General features: G+C 37.6%; 2 protein-coding genes across 3 annotated transcripts in view; one reads left to right on the top strand and one right to left on the bottom strand.

Moving 5' to 3' along the window:
* Positions 1-15,148, bottom strand: part of CDC40 (cell division cycle 40) — a 55,101-nt gene extending 39,953 nt beyond the window's left edge. Inside the window, exons 1-2 of the mRNA XM_012651134.1 lie at positions 14,919-15,148; positions 2,786-2,872 (exon numbers count right to left, since the gene is read on the bottom strand). Of these exons, the coding sequence (XP_012506588.1) occupies positions 2,786-2,872; positions 14,919-15,107 (276 nt within the window). The 5' untranslated portion in view covers positions 15,108-15,148. The remainder of the gene's footprint in view (positions 1-2,785; positions 2,873-14,918) is intronic.
* Positions 15,149-15,547: 399 nt separating this feature from the next.
* WASF1 (WAS protein family, member 1) overlaps positions 15,548-19,342 on the top strand; it is a 73,953-nt gene continuing 70,158 nt past the window's right edge. The window contains exons 1-2 of one of the 2 annotated variants that reach the window (XM_012651200.1): positions 15,548-16,114; positions 16,802-16,943. The gene's annotated coding sequence lies outside the window, so the exon portion shown is untranslated. The remainder of the gene's footprint in view (positions 16,115-16,801; positions 16,944-19,342) is intronic. The other variant, XM_012651199.1, reaches the window with a different exon arrangement.

Here is a 19,342-nt window from a genome sequence, read left to right as displayed (position 1 = left end):
AGTAATTCAGTTAATTTTCAGAACTAGCAAAGTCAAAGGCATAGGGTGTAACCCTGCAAACTCCATAATGGCCTTCAAACAGGTCTTTGTTATAGAGATAATTAAGAGTGATCTGGACTCAAATCTCCAAATATGCTACCTGCTGGCAGTAAATCTGAGAAAACTTGGTATCTTCGCTGTAATACAGGAATACAAGTACTTACTTCACAAGGTTATAGTGAGGACTATAGGAGGTAAGACATGTAAATCCCTCAGTATGGAACCTGGTATATAGCAATAAATGATAGTTGATAGTTTTTGTTTAATTAGTCTCTATCCCTGTTCTTTCTCATCATGCAAATCCTTATCAAATATATCTTCCTAAAAACTCAGCTTTGATTATGCCACATCCACATTTAAGAACCTCAGTAATCTATCATCTATTAAATCAAGACCAAACTTTTTACCGTGGCCCTGTGCAATATTATATAAAGTACCATTCTGGTCTTATTTCCCTGTTTTCCCTTACTGATAACGACCGAGGCATTCCTGCTCTTTAGATCTTTTATGACTTGGCTCATCCTGTTCCCTTCTGCCTGGATGTTTTCCTCATAAAAGACTACCTTACTACCATCAATGCCAATAATATTAATGTAAATAACAACAAGGGCTACTCTTTGTTAAATGCCTACTTTGTGCCAGAGTTTCCTAATCACATCGTACATTATCTCATTTAACCTTTTAACTCAATAAAGTAGAAATTATCTTCATTTTACCTATGAGAAAACTGAGAATACCCAAGGTTACACATGAGCTAATAAGCAAGTCTGCTTAACTGAAAATCTTCTTAACCTGGATTGTACTGCCCATTTCAAATACTACTTCTTTCAGGGAACTTTTTTTTGGTAATATTTACAACCTGATGCAATTTCTCCTTAAACTTAATAGTACTTTAGAACCATTACAGGAAATAGTCTGGTTTTTATCTTTAAAAAAAAAATACATTTAACACATCCTCTCTGGTAAACACTAGCTTGAGGAGAGGGATTATATCTTATTTCTGACATTAGATTCTCAAAATACAGGAACTAGAATTTAATCTAGCAAAGTTCTGGTAATAATTTTCCAGCCTTTGCCAAGTGATACAGATTCTAGTCATAGAACACAAAGTTCATAACTTGTTAAGTCACAGACAATTCATTTGGCAATGAGGAAAAATTATGATTTTGCTTCCCTTTTAAATCTCATTGCTCCTTTCTTAAATGTTAATAAGTATCACAGTGTTCCCAACATAAACTAGCTTATATATTTAGTGAGAGGCTTCCTAACATTAGGAAAAAGAACAGACCATTAAAGGATTGATAATCCCACAAACAGAATGATAGGCCTATTGTCTTGTCAATATCACCACAAAAAATTTCAACTGATCGTTTAAATGTTTCTTGAAAGTTCTGTGTAATTACATAGCAATGTATTATATTAGTTATACAGAGGATTTAAAAATTTAAGAAAAGCAGACTTCATAGAAAATAAACTGACATGAGCATATCACACACTGCAGTACTTCAAATTAAGAAAATTTGTTTTCTGAATTCAGTGGCTATATTTTATTGAAGAACTTTCCATTTAAAAAAATCATGAAGCCTATATATAATATACAACCTCTCTTCAACAGGCTGGCTAAAATGGGGCCAAGGGATATGAAACAGCTTACAAGTTCGACAAGCCACGAGGATTTAAGAAACAATGGACTAAAATTTAAAATGTACTTCAGGCTCAGAGCATGACAAGAAGATTTTTTGCTAGTGCATACCCAGAGAACAGCTGGAGCACTGCCTAAACAGGAGCACTGCCAACTTTGGCTATGCGACACACTTCAACGGTCATCTTGTAAGTGACTATAGAAACCTAGGCAGGCAAAGTACTATATGAAGTAGTTCTATGACTCTGATATGTCACAAAAAGGACAATGACCTTATGCTATAAAAAGAAAAATATTAAAAAGTACCTCATTTTCCACCAAGATGCAATAAGATATGGCTCCTTACTCCCATCTTTAAAGTGCTTCTGCTACAGAAGCCTTATTTTTTTGTTTTATAATTACCATTTTCTGGTACCTCTATTTTGTAAATCAACCATTTTTTCCCATTTTAAAAGGCAAATTATCTAGAAATTTAATCTTTTCTATGAACTTACCTAAATAGACAATATTCAAAGACTTTCTTAAATGAATAATATTCACCTTTTCTGTTTTTTTTTCTTCCATTTTTAAAAAATGTTTTTATCATTTATCACCAGGAGAAAAAAAAACAAAAATATCCCCAGTACTTTATTTTACTCAGAGCAGGCATCAAACACGGCGACTACTTCCCAGCAATGTATTAGTACAACATTTCAGAGGCATCTGTAACTAGATGTTTCACAATATACTATGCACTGATGTTAACAAACCAAAATTTTTTCCTTTATGGTTAATTTATACTACTCCATCATCAACACTGAGAGGAAGATGTCAACCAAGTTCACATCTAAGAATCAGATTTTTTCAGATTTCCTTTTTCAAAAGACATAGTTCCATGCTGTCAGACATTTGTATATAGGTAGACAAGCAGCTAGTAAATTTTTAAAAGCATTCTCACAAAAGCATACTATTTAAACTTTTGGAGAATAGAAGGATCTATTTTCTAAAAGCTTAAGTAGCATGCTTTCCTGAGAAAGCTTTTTAAAATTCATCAACTGTTTATCTACCTATGTATAATTTAAATACTTTAGTAAAAGGCAGAATCTAAAAAAAATGTTTTCTTACCTCAGGAGCAAACATGGTCTCATAGGTAGGATTATACTGAACTTCTTTTATAGCAGGGTCAAGGTGAACTCCAGTCTCCAAATCTTCCTAAAAGAAAACCAAATGAATATTAAAGATCTTGTAAGTGATTATTTTATTTTAGAAGCCATATTAAGGTCACACCAGCCATTTTTCATGCCAACTTTATGATTATTACATCAGTACCATATGATTAATAATTCTAACAATCAAAGATTAATACAAATAATGTATACAATTAGTTCTAGAGGTTAAAATATATTAAAAACTTTTTTCTTTTCAAAATATTGACTTTATTAAAAATTTCTTAATAAGTTAACAGTACTCAAAGTCATAAATTTAAGAGATTCCAACTCTTCTTTTTTATTAACTCAAAACACCTGCTCTTCTGGTGCCAAATTCAGTAGAAGCACTCCTTTTTTATTCAGCAGACCATATTAGATATATAACCATATGGCGCTTGGTTAGGTACTGTAGAGGAAACAAAAGGAAGTGGCAAAGCCTCAATCTTCTAAATCTAAAGTCTTATAATCTATGTCAATGTTTCAACCTTCTTAAATTCATTCCCCAGTTTAACAGACATAAAAATCTCATTTCCACTGAAGAATCATGGTAGTCTATCTTTTCTGTAACCCGATCACTTACAAACATGACAACTCCCAGATTGGTATCTCTAGCTCGGACCTCTCTTCTGAACTCAAGACTCCCAGGACATCTAACAGATATTTCAAATTTAATAAATATATCCAAAAGGGAATTCCTAGTCTACTCTTCCCCAGTGAATCCTTCCAGGCTTCTCTATCTAAATTAATCACAATTCCATTCTTACAGCTGCTCACGTGAAAATCTCCAGAGTTATACCTGACTCCTCCTTCTTTTACTCTCTATATCCAATCTATCATCAAATCTTATACCTTCTACATACATCCAGAATTCATCCACTTTTAACAGCCTCTTTCTATCACCCTGGTCCCAACTCATCATCTTGCATCTGGATTATTGGAGTAGCTTTTTTTTTCTTTTTGGTAGATATGGGGTCTTGCTATGTTGCTCAGGCTGGTCTCCAACTCCTGGCCTCAAGCAATCCTCCTGCCTTGGCCTCCCAAAGTGCTGGGATTACAGGTGTGAGCCACCAAGCCTGACCTTGGAATAACTTCTCAACTGGTCTCCCTGCTTTCTGCCCTTGCCCACCCACAGCCTCATTCCACACAGGAGACAGGGCGATTTTTTCAAAACATTAGATTATGTTACTCCTTTGCTATAAACCCCTAGTAGCTTCCAAACTCAGAGTAAAAGTCTGACAAAGGCCTACAAAGCTCATTACCAGTTGTTCTCAGAAAGCAGGCATGGTTCCCTCGGGTAGTTTTAAGGGGCATTTTTATCTTTCTGTATTATCCTGAGTATTCACATATTAAAAACATGTTATTTGATTATAAATATCTTTCCTTTAGTGAGGACATTCAAGTTATATTTTAAAATTTTTAAAGAAATCACATGTCATCTATGAACTATATTTCAGTAAAGCTGGCATTATAAAATCGCTGTTGTAAAGTGAAGGAGTTGAGTCTAAGTGGTTGAGAATTTTACCTTCCCGGATCTGCCCTCTACCCTCTTCAACTTCTGTCTTCACCTAGCACTAAGCCTGTGTTCACTCTGCCCCAGTCTTACTGGTTCATTTGCATTCCTAGAATAAGCTAAAGGACAATCTCAGGGTCTCTGCACTTACAGTTCTTTCTTTTTGGAATGTTCTTCCCCTGGATATCCACATGATTATTCTCTCTCCTTTTAAGTCTCTGCTCAGTTTTTCTGCTTTCCCCTTGCCTTGTTTTTTTGCCATTATATCTATCATCACCTGACATATATGTTTATTATCTATCTCCCTCCACTAAAATGTAAGCTATACAAGGTGGATTTTATACAAGCAGATGTACAATCGACCCCTAGAACTATGCCTTTCATATCACCATCTTTATTCTGTTGGCTTCTTGCTGGTAGTTAAGATACATCCTTTCACACAATTCAAAGACAATGCAAAGTAACATCTCACCTTGACTACACTCCTGGCCTCTGGCTCCACATATGCAACTGCCTACTGAATTTCATTCTATGGATGTTCCACAGCAGCAAACACTATGCTATGTCCAAAACAACGTATCACTTCCCTATGGCTCCATCTTCACTAACAAATCAGGTACTTTCACTAATAAATCTTGCTGATGCTACCTCTGAATATTTCTCCAGCAACCCCACTTCCACCCTCCCTTCTCCACACCCCAGCTACCACTGTCCTAGTTTGAGGCTTCATTATATCTTGCCTGGTCTATTATAATACCTCCTTATCTGGTTTAATACACCCGCACTTTTGCTATATTAGACTAACTGCTGATTTTTAAAAATAGCAAGAACTTTGATGCTTTCTGTGCTGTAGGCAATGTTACTGCCTTGTATTTTAGGCATTTCCTTTATTATCTGATAGTATGTCATCTTCTTATTTTCCCTGATACCATCCCTCCTCCTGCCTCAGGAAAATTGCTTTTTTTATCCACAGACCCAAGTAATGCTGTACTCTTGAGAGTACTTTTGATATATTATTTGTTGCACATGACTTTTACTTATATCCTCACTGTCTAGTAGAATGCAGAGCATTCAGCACATGTTCAATAAATATTTGTTAAATTAAATAGAAGAAAGAAAAGCCAAATCCTTAGAGAAATTAAATAGGGTAAGGCTGACCAAAGATTATTGGACTTGGCAATTACATCACAAAAAACCTTTGCCAGAGTGACTTTAGTAGTGAAGAATAGTATGGAAAGCCAGTTGCAAGGGGCAGAGGTATAAACGAGGACTCAGAAAAACAAGACAGTAATAATTCTTTACTCTGCAGACATTTGGTGGTAAAAAACAGAAGAAGAGATAGGATGTCAGGTTGAAGAATTTTCAGTGTAAAATTAAGTTTCTCTTCCTCCTTAAAAAAGACTAAGTCGAAGACATAGTCAATCACAGGCTAGAGGAAAGGTGACAGCAAGAAGAAAGACATGACAAGAATAAGGGGATATTCAAAGGTCTGGTTATTTTAGAAGAGGTAAGACGGGATAGAATCCAGGACACAGTTGGAAGATTAACCTCTAAAAAGAGGACTGCACTCTTTGAGACGAAATAGAGATAACAAAGATAAGAATGGGTGCTAGGCAATAGGTGTTTGGAGATGTTGGGAGATTTGGGAATCATAATTGATCTTTTTATTTTCTTAGTGTAGCCAGGGTACAGGCATCTTTATAAAACAAGTACAGCAACTTCAGATTCATTTATTCATTCAACAAAAATTTTGATTGTGTGCCTACTATGTGCTAGGCACTGTTCTAGGTCCATAGAAATAGACAAAGACACCTGCCTTTGTGGAGTTTAGATGCTAGTGGGGGAGACAGGCAATCATCCATATAATAAATAGATGAATTACCACAATGAACAATGTTAAAGAGACCCAACTAGTAACAAACAAAAAAATTATTGGCAGATTAACTAGGTATATCAGTCAGGGTTCTTGGTTGCAAGCAACAGGCTGACTCAACAGTATTGAATCCTTATGAGTTTCTCTTAGAATTGCCAGGAAGGGTGGAGAACCAGGAATAAAGGGATGGAATCAAAATTCAAAATCAATCATATCGGCCAGACGCGGTGACTCACGCCTGTAATCCTAGCACTCTGGGAGGCCGAGGCGGGTGGATTGTTTGAGCTCAGGAGTTCGAAACCAGCCTGAGCAAGAACGAGACCCTGTCTCTACTAAAAATAGAAAGAAATTAATCAGACAACTAAAAATATATAGAAAAAATTAGCCGGGCATGGTGGCGCATGCCTGTAGTCCCAGCTACTCAGGAGGCTGAGGCAGTAGGATCGCTTGAGCCCCGGAGTTTGAGGTTGCTGTGAGCTAGGATGACGCCACAGCACTCTAGCCTGGGCAACACAGTGAGACTCTGTCTCCAAAAAAAAAAAAAAAACAAAAAAACAATCATATCACAGGGCCAATCCAGTGAAGAAAACAGTTTATCAATAATGAACACCATTACTAAACTGCTATGGCTGCCATTGGATACAGCTATTGAAAGTACTGGCCTGAGAAACTAGAAAATGTTGGTCACCTTAAAATCCTCTTTCCTTACTTCTTTGTGGATTAGTTTCAGATTACAAAACTTAGATGGGTGCATCTGTTTGGCTGAGTCCAATTTATAGTCCTGATCCTTAGCTGAAAGGGAGCTAGAAGAATGAGAATTTGGGTTTTCAGCTTCTGGAGGTGGGTAGCAAACAGGGATGTTCTTCACATTAAGATTCTTAAGGAAGGGGATTCAAATGCTGGGCCATCTAAAAGATGACAAATATATATCATCCTTGGATACACACTAGAATCTTCACTGATTAAAGATAGTATCTTACCTATGGTCCAACACGAAAACCAATACCATAAAGTTAAAAGGTCACATACAATTCTTTAAACTGCACAAAAACAAAATGCTTTTCCCTCTAAATATTCAAAGCCTCAGTGACAAACTGCTTAAAATAACAAGAGGCTTAGCCATATTTATACCCACCCCAAAGGATCTTTTTTATCCTTTGAGACAGGGTCTTACCCGTGCTAGAGTACAGCAGCATCATCACAGCTCACTGCAGCCTTCAACTCCTGACCTGGGCTAAAGCGATCATTCTGCCTCAGCCTCCTGAGTAGCTAAACATACAGTCATGCATCACCACACCCGACTAATTTTTAAATTTTTTGTATAGAGACAGGGTATTGTTATGTTGCCTTGCTGGTGTCGAACTCCTGGCATCAAGTGATCTCCCTGCCTTGGCCTCCCAAAGTGCTGGGATTACAGGTGTGAACGAACGACCGTGCCCGGCCTCCTGTGGATTTTAGTTCAGTTGCTAGAAACACTTTATAATATGGGTTACCAGATCTTTCCAATTAAGGGTATTTAAAATATTCTAAATTTGAATTATTTTGAACAGAGTATCAAAAGATATCAACTTTTAAATGCAAAGTATAATTTTAAAAACCTACTCTTTATATAAGTAACAATGGCAACCAATAAAAAATATACATATATCCCAGTCTCTGGTTCCTGCTAAAATTATAGAACAAACTGAACAACCCTCAAGAAAATGAAGGGCTTGTTAATTTTATATTTAATTAGAAAAACTTAGACAATACCACAGCCTTGTTTTAAAACCCATGAGGAATTCAGTACCAATTAGGCATGCAACTGGAATTACAAAGGATTTCTATTTAGTTTCAATTACCCACAAAAATTAAAGTGCAGTAAGTGAAGGTCACCCTATGGATCAAACAGGTTTAAACAGTTTATTTTTTGGTGATTCAAAGTAATTTGAGAATAAAACTAAATAGTATTCACTTTTTAGTATTTTCACATTTCTTGCTATGTCCAAATAAGAAAATAGACATGAAAAGACTACATAAATTGTAAAGCATATCACAAATACTAATCGTTATAAAATATTTGTCAATTTATGGCATAATTTTTTTTTCTCCAGAAAGTAGAAATGACTAAATTTTCTAATTTAGGTGGATGAGATAAAGGAACAGAAATTCAGATAAAGATATCCTTTGAGTTTGGCCCTTAACATATATAGGGGAAAAGGTGATGCATTTAAAGCTCATAAATATAAGAAATATCACACAAGAAGAAACTAAAAAATATGTCTTAATATTAGAAGGAAAATTTCCATTTTACTCAAGTTGGCTATACAAAAGCAGGAAATACATTAGGGAAAAGTAAAACAGTCACTGATTGAAATGAGAGAAAAACAGGTTTGCTTTTATTTTTTAATTTTAAAGTCACTTAACAAGCAACTCTTGCAATCAAACAGGGCCCATCACATGATTTCTAAAGTGCGAAATCTGACAATGTTACATTAAATTTTTAACCAGAAAATACCCATTGTCACACAATGTAGAATACAAATATGTTTAATTGGTGTTCCAGAATAAGAGAAGAGAGGATTAAAATAATATGTGAAGAGATAAAAACAAACAACTGGCCAGAAATGTCAAAAGACTCACACTCCAAACCAGTCAATCCACAGTTAAAGAAACCCAAAAAATTCTGAGCAGAATAAAAGGAAACCCACACATGTGTATCCCATAATAAAACTAAAGAATGAAACCAAAGCACAAAAAACCAAGAACAAACATACAAAAAAATGGGGAGAAGGGTGGAGAGTCTTAAAAGCTGTCAAAAGAAAAATAAAATCACTTTCAAAGAAAAACAGCTACACCAATAGCTGATTTGTCAGTAACAATGAAAACCAGAAGACAGTAGAATATCTTAAATGTGCTAAGAGAAAATTGTCAGCTAAGCAAACTAAATCCAGTAAAAATATCCTTCAAGAAAGAGAGTTAAATGAAAACATTTAAAAGACAAACTAAAACTGAAAGCATTTGCCACCAGTCAACCCTCACTAAAGGACATTCTTGAAGATGTACTACGGACAGAAAGAAAATGATCTCTAGCATGTGGGAGGCAAGAACCATCAACATTCATGATCATCTTGTGGAGAGTGTGTGAGTGTATGTATACGTATGTGTGTGCATATATATACCAGATAACAATAGCTAAAATAGGAGTGGGAGGGATGTGAATAAAATTAAAGTATTCTAAGGTTCTTGCATTGTTTAGTATAAGATGAAGGTATTGATCAGATGTGTTGTAATTTCTAGGGGTAACCACCAGAAACTGAGTGTATAATTTATAGACGAGAGCAGGAGAAAATGGAATGAAAAAAAGAAAATCCAAAAGAAGGGATGCCTAACTTTCTGCCTTTCTTCTTTTCTGTTATGTGTATTTAAGACTATACTTTTTTTGTTTTAATTGCTATGGCTGCATCTCATATGTTCTGATGTATGGGTTACTTTAAAGAGCAATTTCACAGTTTTCAAATATGGGAATTTTATGTCGATCTTTTTGTGGTTGGTTTCTAGCTTAGATGCATTATGGTCAGAGAATATGGCAATATGATTTAAAATTTGTTGAAACTTATTTTATGGCCTAATACAGGGGCTAGCAAACTGTGGAACGAATCTAGCCCAGTCTGTTTTTTGTACGAAGAAGCTCAGAACAGTATTTACATTTTTAAAGGGTTGTTTAAAAAAAAAAAAAAAAAGATGAAGGAGGGAAGGAAGGAGGTAAGGAGGGAGGGAGTGAAGGAAGGAAGGAAGGAAGGAAAGAAGGAAGGAAGGAAGGAGTGACAAATTTTATGTGGCTAGCACAGTCTAAAATACTTACTATCTGGCTCTTTACTGAAGTTTGCCAATCCCTGGTCCAGTATATGGTCAGTTTTTAAAAAATGTTATATTAGTGCTTGAAAACAATATTCTGCACTGTTGAGTGCTACGTTCCATAAGACCTTTAGATACAATTTAGTAATTTTGTTGTTCAGATTTTCTGTATCATGATTATTATTTTTTGTTTATTCTATCAATTATTGATAGAGATGTATTAAAACCTCCCACTGTCAGTGTACATATATTAATTTCTCATTATAGTTCAATTTTTGTTTAAATATTTTGAGCTTACATTGTTATATACCTCTTGAGACTTGAATCTTTTATCATTATACTGTGACTTTTTTTGTCTCTAGTAAATGCTTTCTGCTTTAAAGTCTATTTTACTGATCTTAATACAACCAGCATTCTTTTGGTTAGAATTTGCCTGGTATATCCTTTTTCTATTATTTTATTTTTTATCTTTCTGAAGGTCTTAGCAAGCATTGCAAGGCAAAAGAAAAATTAAAAGAAATTAAAACTGAAAGAAAGAAGAATGTCATATTTATAGCTGATATGACTATGTAAGTAATAAGATTAGTTAGAAAGTTAAATAAATGGAAAAAATAATGCTATTTATTAATATAATAGCATAAAAATAATATGTACCTAAAGATACCGCCAAAAAAACTGCACAAGATCTTGATGGAGAAAATTATAAACTTTGGAAGAAACAAAAGAACCTAAAGACAGCCTAAACAAATGAATAGATATAACACTGTCTCCAAACTGATCTATAATTCAATGAAATCCCAAACAAAATCCAACCTGGGTGTTAGTAGAACTTTACAAATTAATTCTAAACTGTATATAGAATTACAGGGGCCATGAATAGCTACCACATTCCTGAACAACAACAACAAAAGGGGAGGGAGGAACTGCCCTACCAGATATCAAGCAATATTATTAAGAACGTTCATACCATAGACAAAAATTAATTTCATGTGGATTAATGACTTAAATATGAAAAGCAAAGATGTAGTGCTTTCAAAAGATAATATGGAAGAATATTTTCATGACTTTGGCTTAAGTATTGCTCAAACAAGAAACAGGAACCGCACAATCCATAAAGGAGTAATTTGATAAGCTTAGACTAAATAAACTGTTCTCTTTATAAAAGATAGGGAAAAGAGTAAGAAGATAAGCCACAAACTAGAAAACATTTTTGCAACACACACAATTGACAAAGGATAGATAGTATCTGGGATATATAAAGATCTCCTACAAATTAAAAGAAAAAAAACAACCCAACAGTTGCTCTGAAAAGAAAAAAAAATCGAATTACCAATAACATATATGAAAAGATATTCAACCTCATCAGTGCTCAGGGAAAAATGGATTAACAACACTGCATAAATTTATTCTCTGCCAAAAATGCATGCTATTAATCACAGTACAATCAAATACAGATGAATGTATTTGCATGCTTTACATCTCCCTTGGTCATTTTCCGATTTTCCAATCATTTGCAATCATTACATTTACTATGTATAAGCTTTTTTTATTCTTCATATAAGCAAGTGCTGGTTCACGAACCAGCAATGAGCAATGAATGTCCTTTACTCTCTCATCATAGAACTCAGGGGCTAGCCTGAGTGTGCTAGCCCCAGGCCTGCTTCCAATGGACCTCTGGTACCTTATGTAACTTTTCCTCCTGGATTTCCGTATTTATAAGTGATAGAACTCAGTGAGCTTTGGACACCCTCTCCACTCCCACCCTCACTCCTACTGCCTGCTCAGCTCTAAAACTGATTCTCAGTGCTTTTACAAGACTTTCTTTTCAAGTCTTTTCAAGACTTACTCTTTCATTCCATTCTCTTACTAAGAATATTTTCCCCTTAATCTTATGTACTAGGCATTGGAGACATGAACGCATAGAACAATCTCTGGGCCCCAGGGTCTCACAGTTCAGGGGAAAAAAAAAGATTACCAAATCACAGCAATGTGGCAAGTGCTATAGTTGACATATGATAAAGGGGCTGAGGCAGACACAGAAGGAAATATGTACACTGAGACTGAAGGACAATAGAGTTTGGGGTCGGGGAGGCAGGCACGAAGCAAGGGATTTCCAGGCAGAGAGACTAGCTTCAGCAAAATCTTGAGAGGAAAAAATAAAATTAGGCATTTGGGGCTTTGTACAGAGTTCTGCATGGGAGAATGGCAGGCCTCTCATGCTACATAAGGAACTTAGAAATTATCCAGTAGGCAAGGTGGTATCTTTGGGCAGGGAAGTGATAAGATGAAAGCAGAATTGAGAAAGATCATTCTAGGTGCACTGTGGAGGAAAGAAAGGAATACGAAACTGGAGACAAGAAAGAAGGAAGTAGAAAGACCAGTTAGAAGGCTACAACTGTCTTAAGAGAAATGATAAGAATCTGAACTAAACAGTAGCAGCAGAAAAGGAAAGAGATTTGATAAATATCATTGAGTTAAAATGAACAGGACCCGCTACCCAAAAGTAGAGGCTAAAAGAGAAAAGTCAAGAATAACTCCTGAAAGAAATGAGGAAGATATGAAGGCTGTACTGGTGAAAATAGAAAGGAACTGATTTGAGAGAAGTTAATGAAGCAGAAATGTTAGAACCAGTTGAATGATTAGCTTCAGGGGCTGAGGAAGAAGGAAGAGAAGCGGATAACCCCTTTGTTCTTGTCTTGGACTAATGGGTAGGTTGTGGGGTCATAAATCAAAATGCGGAAAACAGAAGTGGATTTTGAGGGAAAGAAACTGTTAATTTTTCAGCACACTGAATTGGAGGTGCCCGAGAGCCATCCTAGGAGACAGATTTGTTAGATTTTAAGCTAGTAAAGGAGTTTAGAACTGGCAACAATAAGGATAGCTAACATTTAATGAGTATTGATTGCATGCATGGCACTGTAAAAAGTGCATTTTTAAATGCTTTATGACAATTCTTGTAATTCCATGAGATAGGTACTAGTGTTATTCCTGCTTTATAGACGAGAAAAAATTAGGCACAGAGCATTTAAAGGAACTTATCCAAGGTTACCATGTGGGTAAGTGCTGGAGGCAGGATTTGAATCCTGGAGTCTTCAGAGCCTGTGCTAACCACTTCATAGTGTTTACCTGAGAGCTATCAGACAGACTTGAGATTGAAAGTATGAAGAACATGTGGAGTGCAAAGAGGGCTAAGGGCAGAGTCCGGGGAAATGCCGATAATGAAGGAGAGGGCAGAACAGGGGACCAGAAGGTTGAGGATAGCCCCATGGAAGCCAAAGGGAGAGAAAGTTTCAAGAAAGAGGAATCAACACTGTCATTCGATGCAGACACTCAAGTTAGATGGCAGAACTTGACAACTGGAAGGCCTGGGGCATTGCTCAGGGAGAGTAGTTTCCCAAGAGGCTAGGGCCAGATTGCATTGGGTTGAGGAGAAAATGAGAGGAAGTGAAGAGAGCTCCAGAAAGCTGAGCTGTGAAAGGAATAAAGACTCAGGAACTGTGGGAGAGGCATAAGTTTGGAAAGTTTTCTTATAAAGTTCTAAGGATTCTAAGCATTCTTTCAAGCCAGATATTATTAATAAAAAGTAAAATTCATAAACAGCTCACTAAAAACCTGTACAACACTTGTCATGAAACTACACTTGGGAACATCTTGCAAAGGAATTTCTGTACACTGCCTGCCCTCTCCACATCTTGAGCTTCTGATCGCCTACATCAGGCTCTAACGGGCCTACACTACCAACTGGTGGATGCTCTCACCGGGCTCTAGACACACCAGCCTTTCCTCAGTTTTTCAAACACACTAAGCTCTTTGCCTTCTCAGGGTTGCCCATTCCCTTTACCTGGAAACTCTTGCCTTAACTTGCACAGGGCTGGCTTCTCATTCTTTAAAGCCACCTTTTCTGACAGGACATCCCTGACCAACCTTTGAAATTACACTTTTACCTTATTCCTTATTATGGCACTCTATTTTTTTCCTTCAGAGTACTCAATCTGTAGCCACTTTAACTTTTAATTTGCTGTCTCTTCCACTAGAATGTATGCATCATAACTGCAAAGATGTCTGGCTTGTTGGCTTCAGTATCTTCAGCCCTTAGAATATTTCCTGATAAATAACATGTGCTCAATAAATATTTGTTAAATGAACTATATAACCCGATTTCTCCCTTTATCACTTTTCTCCATTGGGATCATGCATACTGTTTCTTAAATCCAAGGCCTTTTCCTCACTATATTGACATACACGATCACAGAACATTCACTGCACTCTTACTAGTTACCAGGCTCTGTGCTAGAAACATTATTTGTATAATTTCACTTAATCTTCACACTAATCCTCAAATGTAGATAGGTGCTTTAAAAATTACCTCCATGGTATAAGTGAGGAAAGAGGAGATTGTATAACTTGCCCAATTTCACATAAGTGGTGGTGCCGGGATTAGAATCTAGTTCTTCAAAGACAAAACATGCTCGTTTTAAGTGAAGGCACATAATTTGGTTTGGTAAATCCTCATGTAGTTTTATTTACGTTCCGAGATTACACCTGCTCTATCCAATCCACGTCTCAATCCATAAACCCAACTTTCTCTCCCTCTTCCCGCTTGTTTTCTGATGGCGGGAGGCGAGGGCAGGGAGCAGTGGAGGGCTATCCCGAACTTCCGATTCTCGGTTTCTCCCGAGGAAGATGCACGTAGGTAGGAGACGAAAGCCAAGCGTCAGCAACTTATCTCTTAGCACTGAAGAAGAGGTAACCTGGGACCTAACAGGCGACCGGCGGTTTTGAAGCTCAAGCCAACAATTCCCGCACCGCACCAGTTGCCAAAGCACTTACCTTAACTGCCACCTCCGGAGCCGAGTCCACTGTCACTGCCAGAGAGGGCTTGGCCGAAGGCGACTTAGTCAAGTGCATGAGAGAGTCGGCGGCTGGCAGAGGACACCGACTGCCCTCACTGTCCGAGTCCGACTCGGACCCTGAACCCGAACCATAGGAAGCGGCCAGAGCTGCAATCGCAGCCGACATGACGGCACCAAATCCTCTGCGGAGACCAGGCCAGGGCGGAAGAAGAAGCGACTCCCGGGTCCTGACAGATTACCATGAAACATATTACTAACCTCCTTTGCTAAGAAACCATTTAAAACATTTTAAAACAATAAACTAATTATTATTAGAATAACAACAATTGAAATTAGAATCAAAACTTTTATATAGGGAAGAAGGGAGAGTTTTAAGAGCTTACAACTTTCAGGACCTACTTGGTTAAAGAATACGATTTCCGAAATACCTTAAGGCCTCGAGATCCCACACTCCCAGCGTGCAGCGCGGCGGGAAGTGCGAGAGGGCACAATGGGAAATGTAGTTTGGAGCGAGGGGGCGGGGCGGGAGGGTAGGTCCCTCTCTGACCCCGCCCCTGCATGGATGGTTCTTTCAATTGGCTATCATCTTCCCTCATTCCCTAGCCAAGCACTGTTCTCTCCGTCCCCCTCCCCCAAACTGAGGATTGGGTAATACCATAGAGCCTCACGAAAAGGGGGGAAGAGGGATCTTTACCCCGACTGATGGGTGAGTGGGCGGAGGCCGTACTTCCCACGTCGGTTGCACCTGGGCACTGGGGGCTGGAAAGTAAAGTGGGAATCTTAAGTTGCAAGACCTATGACTAGCCAGGAATAGCTCCTGGGTGGAAAGATAGGAAATTAGGAGGCGAGAGTCCCGTGGTCCCCCCTGCTTTTGGCGCGGGTCCCTGCGCCCGGTATTGGAGCGTCGCGCGCGGGGAGGGGGCGGGTGGGGGGCAGCGGCCGCTCGCGGTGTTGTTCGCTCGCGCGTCGAGCACACGGTGGGTCCGGCGGCCGGCGGGCGCCCCGGACGGCGTTCCCCGTGGCCTGGCGCCTTGGCCGGTGCCCCGAGCGGGTCCCGCCCCAGAGTCTGACGCTCCTGCGGGCTCTAGGTGGAGTCCCGGGAGCTGAGGGGGACCGGCGACCGCCGCTGAAGCATGAAGAAGGGGTAAGGCAAGAGCCTCCCAAGATTTCACGGTGAGCGCGAGTCTCTCAGGAATTGTTTTTTTCGGGGGAGTGGGTACTGGGAGAGGAACTCTTCCTCACCGGCCGGAGCCGAAAGGTGTGTGTGGCTCTCTAGCCCGCAAAGGTTACGGGGATGGATGGGCGCGCCTCCCCCGCGACGGCCCCCACCCCCATTCGCCGGTTTCCCGAGCCCCCGCCGCCCATCCGCTAGCCGGGCTGGATGCCGAGGGAGACGGCGGCGGGCGCGCCTGGATCTTGGCTACAGGGACCAACCCGAGGCTGCCCTGGTCGGAGAGACTGCGGGTCTCACCTGAGGTGCCATGGCCCGGGCTCCCCTGCCCACCCGCACCCACGGTCCTCCCGCGTGCCTCCTTGCTCTGGGGGAGGCTGCAGCCTCGGGTGGCGGAGAAGCCTTTGCTCTCTCTACGTGCCCGAGGCTGTGTAAAGCAAGCTTGTGCGTTTGCGTCTAAACACATAACGGTAAAGCGAGGGTAGGCATTCTTTTTTTCGTTTGAAGAGGATGCGAAGCAGTGCCGTCGCTTCTAATAGTCTGTTAGTGGGGGGTGCCTTGGGCAGAGTTAGGGAGCCGCTCACTCAGCTCTGATGTCGGCAGGACTCGCCCATTGTGCCACCCAGATAATTATTCAACTATGCAGCATCCATTGCACCTTTCCCATTTGTCTTTTCCCCTTGCTATAGCATGCCCCCTAGCTTCGGTACTCTGACACCTTCTCTTGCACTTGCGGATGATGAACTGGAATAACGATGAAAAGAAAGCACATCCAACCTGAACATTCACGACCGGTCCCATAACCGATTAATTTATCCCCAGCTAGACTAGGTACTTAGATACGACTCACTCTAATCATATCCTTTTCTATATAAGGTTTTAATTTTAATTTTTGTCTTTGGTGTTATATTCACGTATTAGCTAAGTCTTATTTCTGTTAAGTAATTGATGTAATTGATTTATTGGTTATTCAACCTGGCTAATGTTCTTAAATTTAATTTGTATGGTAGGTAACTTTTTTTCTAATTGTTGTTAGCACTATATCTTAATAACAAATGCAGTTTCTGTTTGAACTCTCAGAAACGGTTTATCCCTTTTGCTCCAAGTTTCTGTTAGGAAAAGTATTTTTATTTATATTGAATATTTGAATAAAGTATTTGACATGAAATTTCTCAAGCTTTGAGTAAGAAAAGTTTTGTATTTATTTTTTAGTAGCAGAATATTTGATTACTAATCATAGCCTTCAGTTGAATGAAAGGAAGGATTTAATATTTAAGGTGAGGTTTTTAACTGCTATATTAATCATTTCCTACTTTATTTGAATTTTATTTTTATTTTTTCTTTGCAATATCATATACTTAATTAATTGCTATGGAAATTTTTTAATTTTCCTAACTTATATCTGCAAGAATGGGTAGGTTCCAGTTTGCATGATCTACCTGAAAGATGAAATGTTTTTTTGAACACATAAGAAACAACTGTTTGTTACTTGATTTTTATGTTAAGAACTACTTACATCTCATTATTTAAAAATAAATGATTCACCTCTAAAAATACATTTTTTATTTTTGTAATCCTCCCTTTCAATCTTTTCTTGTTTAAGCTTGTTGGATTGACTCTTTTGATAAAACAATTGCACATAGGCATTGCAGAAACAGTTTTAAGGTACAGTAATTATTTTATGGCACTTGGAAGTGGCGCACATATAAGTTGATGGTGTAGAATCAGTGGCTTGGTTAGGCAGTGACCTTGCAATTTACAAAATGGATACCTTTGTGCCTTGGTTTCCTTATATGTAAATAGAGATAGTACTCATTTACCCCCGTTGGTAGTATGCTAAATTCAGTAAAGATGTTTTCAAAGTGCTTTTAAAGAAAATTTAAATATGTTAGCTGATGAGTAATGAAAATATTTCAGTGTAAAATACAATGAAAAAACGTGATTAGGATTTTCCTTGGCATGCTACAATGGCTAATTTACATTGATTTTTGCTTTGGAGACATATGCTTCTAAATTGAAGAATATTTCTCATCTATCAAGGGTTTTTAATAATTGAAGACTTAAGAGATATTACTGTTAATACTTTTATATACTTAAACACATAGGTATAGGTAGTTAACACTGAAGAAAAATTGTGACTTAATAATAAAGCGAGTAGAACATTGAATTAAATTTGTGACAAATAATATATCCAGAAAATATTAAGGCCTTTTTCATTAAAAATCTGCAGGTGACACAGTCCAAAACACATAGGTGTGATTATTTGTAAGGTCTGATATGGAGCTACTTTGTTTATTATTCAAGTTTTTAAATATACATTCAGAGACAATGTGTTAATATCGTAAAAGACTATATTACATATTTTGCTTTATTTTAGGAGTAATTTAAGGTATCTTTTACAAGTGCTTGAATTTCATCATCACAGTGGATAGTAGCTTTTGATTTTGGAGGATTAATTCAGTTGATTTTCATAGCAAAAACTACTATTAAAAAATTATATTATTAGAACTTTTACCAAAACAATGCTTTTGGTTACTTTATGGGAAAACTTCATGTATCAGATATTAAGACCATTAAAGTGTCTTTGAAATTACTATTGTATGGTTTCCTTTTCTGAGAATTAATCTGATTACATTTTATAGTGTGGTCTTAAATGATGGAACTAAAATTTAGCCGTCGTTATCACTTGGGTAAATGCAGTTAACTCACAGTTTTTCTTAGCTCTGTGAGGACAAGAAATGACCTGCAGCTTACTGTCATAAATCCAAAGTTGTTAGCCTAGTGTTTAGCAAATAGTAGGGCCTCAGTTTTCTTTGCTGAACAAATAAAATGAATGAGTGAAGAATATCCATTGAATTAATATGCTAAGTGAAGAGTTTTAAAAGGTGATTTATCAAACAGATCTTAATGAAACATACAGCTTTATCTCAAAAGAGAAAAATGAATTTGGAGGTTCTTTGAACTTGATTTACCTGTTCAGATATAATTCCTTTACCTGTACATTTTTGAACTGGCACTAGATACTGTATATGTTGGCAACCTTTCATTTATGAAATGATATATATTAACAGTTTTCTTCTTACCCGTTATAGTTTATTTCGTGAAAATGTACATTAATCTTTTTGCTTTTCCTAAACTAAATGAACAGAGAAATGTGTTTGATTCTTTTTGATTTATTTAAGTATTCCAGTGAAATAGTAATAAAAAATGTATGTAAATTAAATACTTTG

This window comes from Propithecus coquereli, unplaced genomic scaffold (assembly GCF_000956105.1).
Source record: "Propithecus coquereli isolate 6110/MARCELLA unplaced genomic scaffold, Pcoq_1.0 Scaffold35, whole genome shotgun sequence".
Taxonomy (NCBI): Eukaryota; Metazoa; Chordata; class Mammalia; order Primates; family Indriidae; genus Propithecus; species Propithecus coquereli.
The sequence above is the reverse complement of the archived record's forward strand: the minus strand, read 5'-3'. Positions and strand labels throughout refer to the sequence as shown.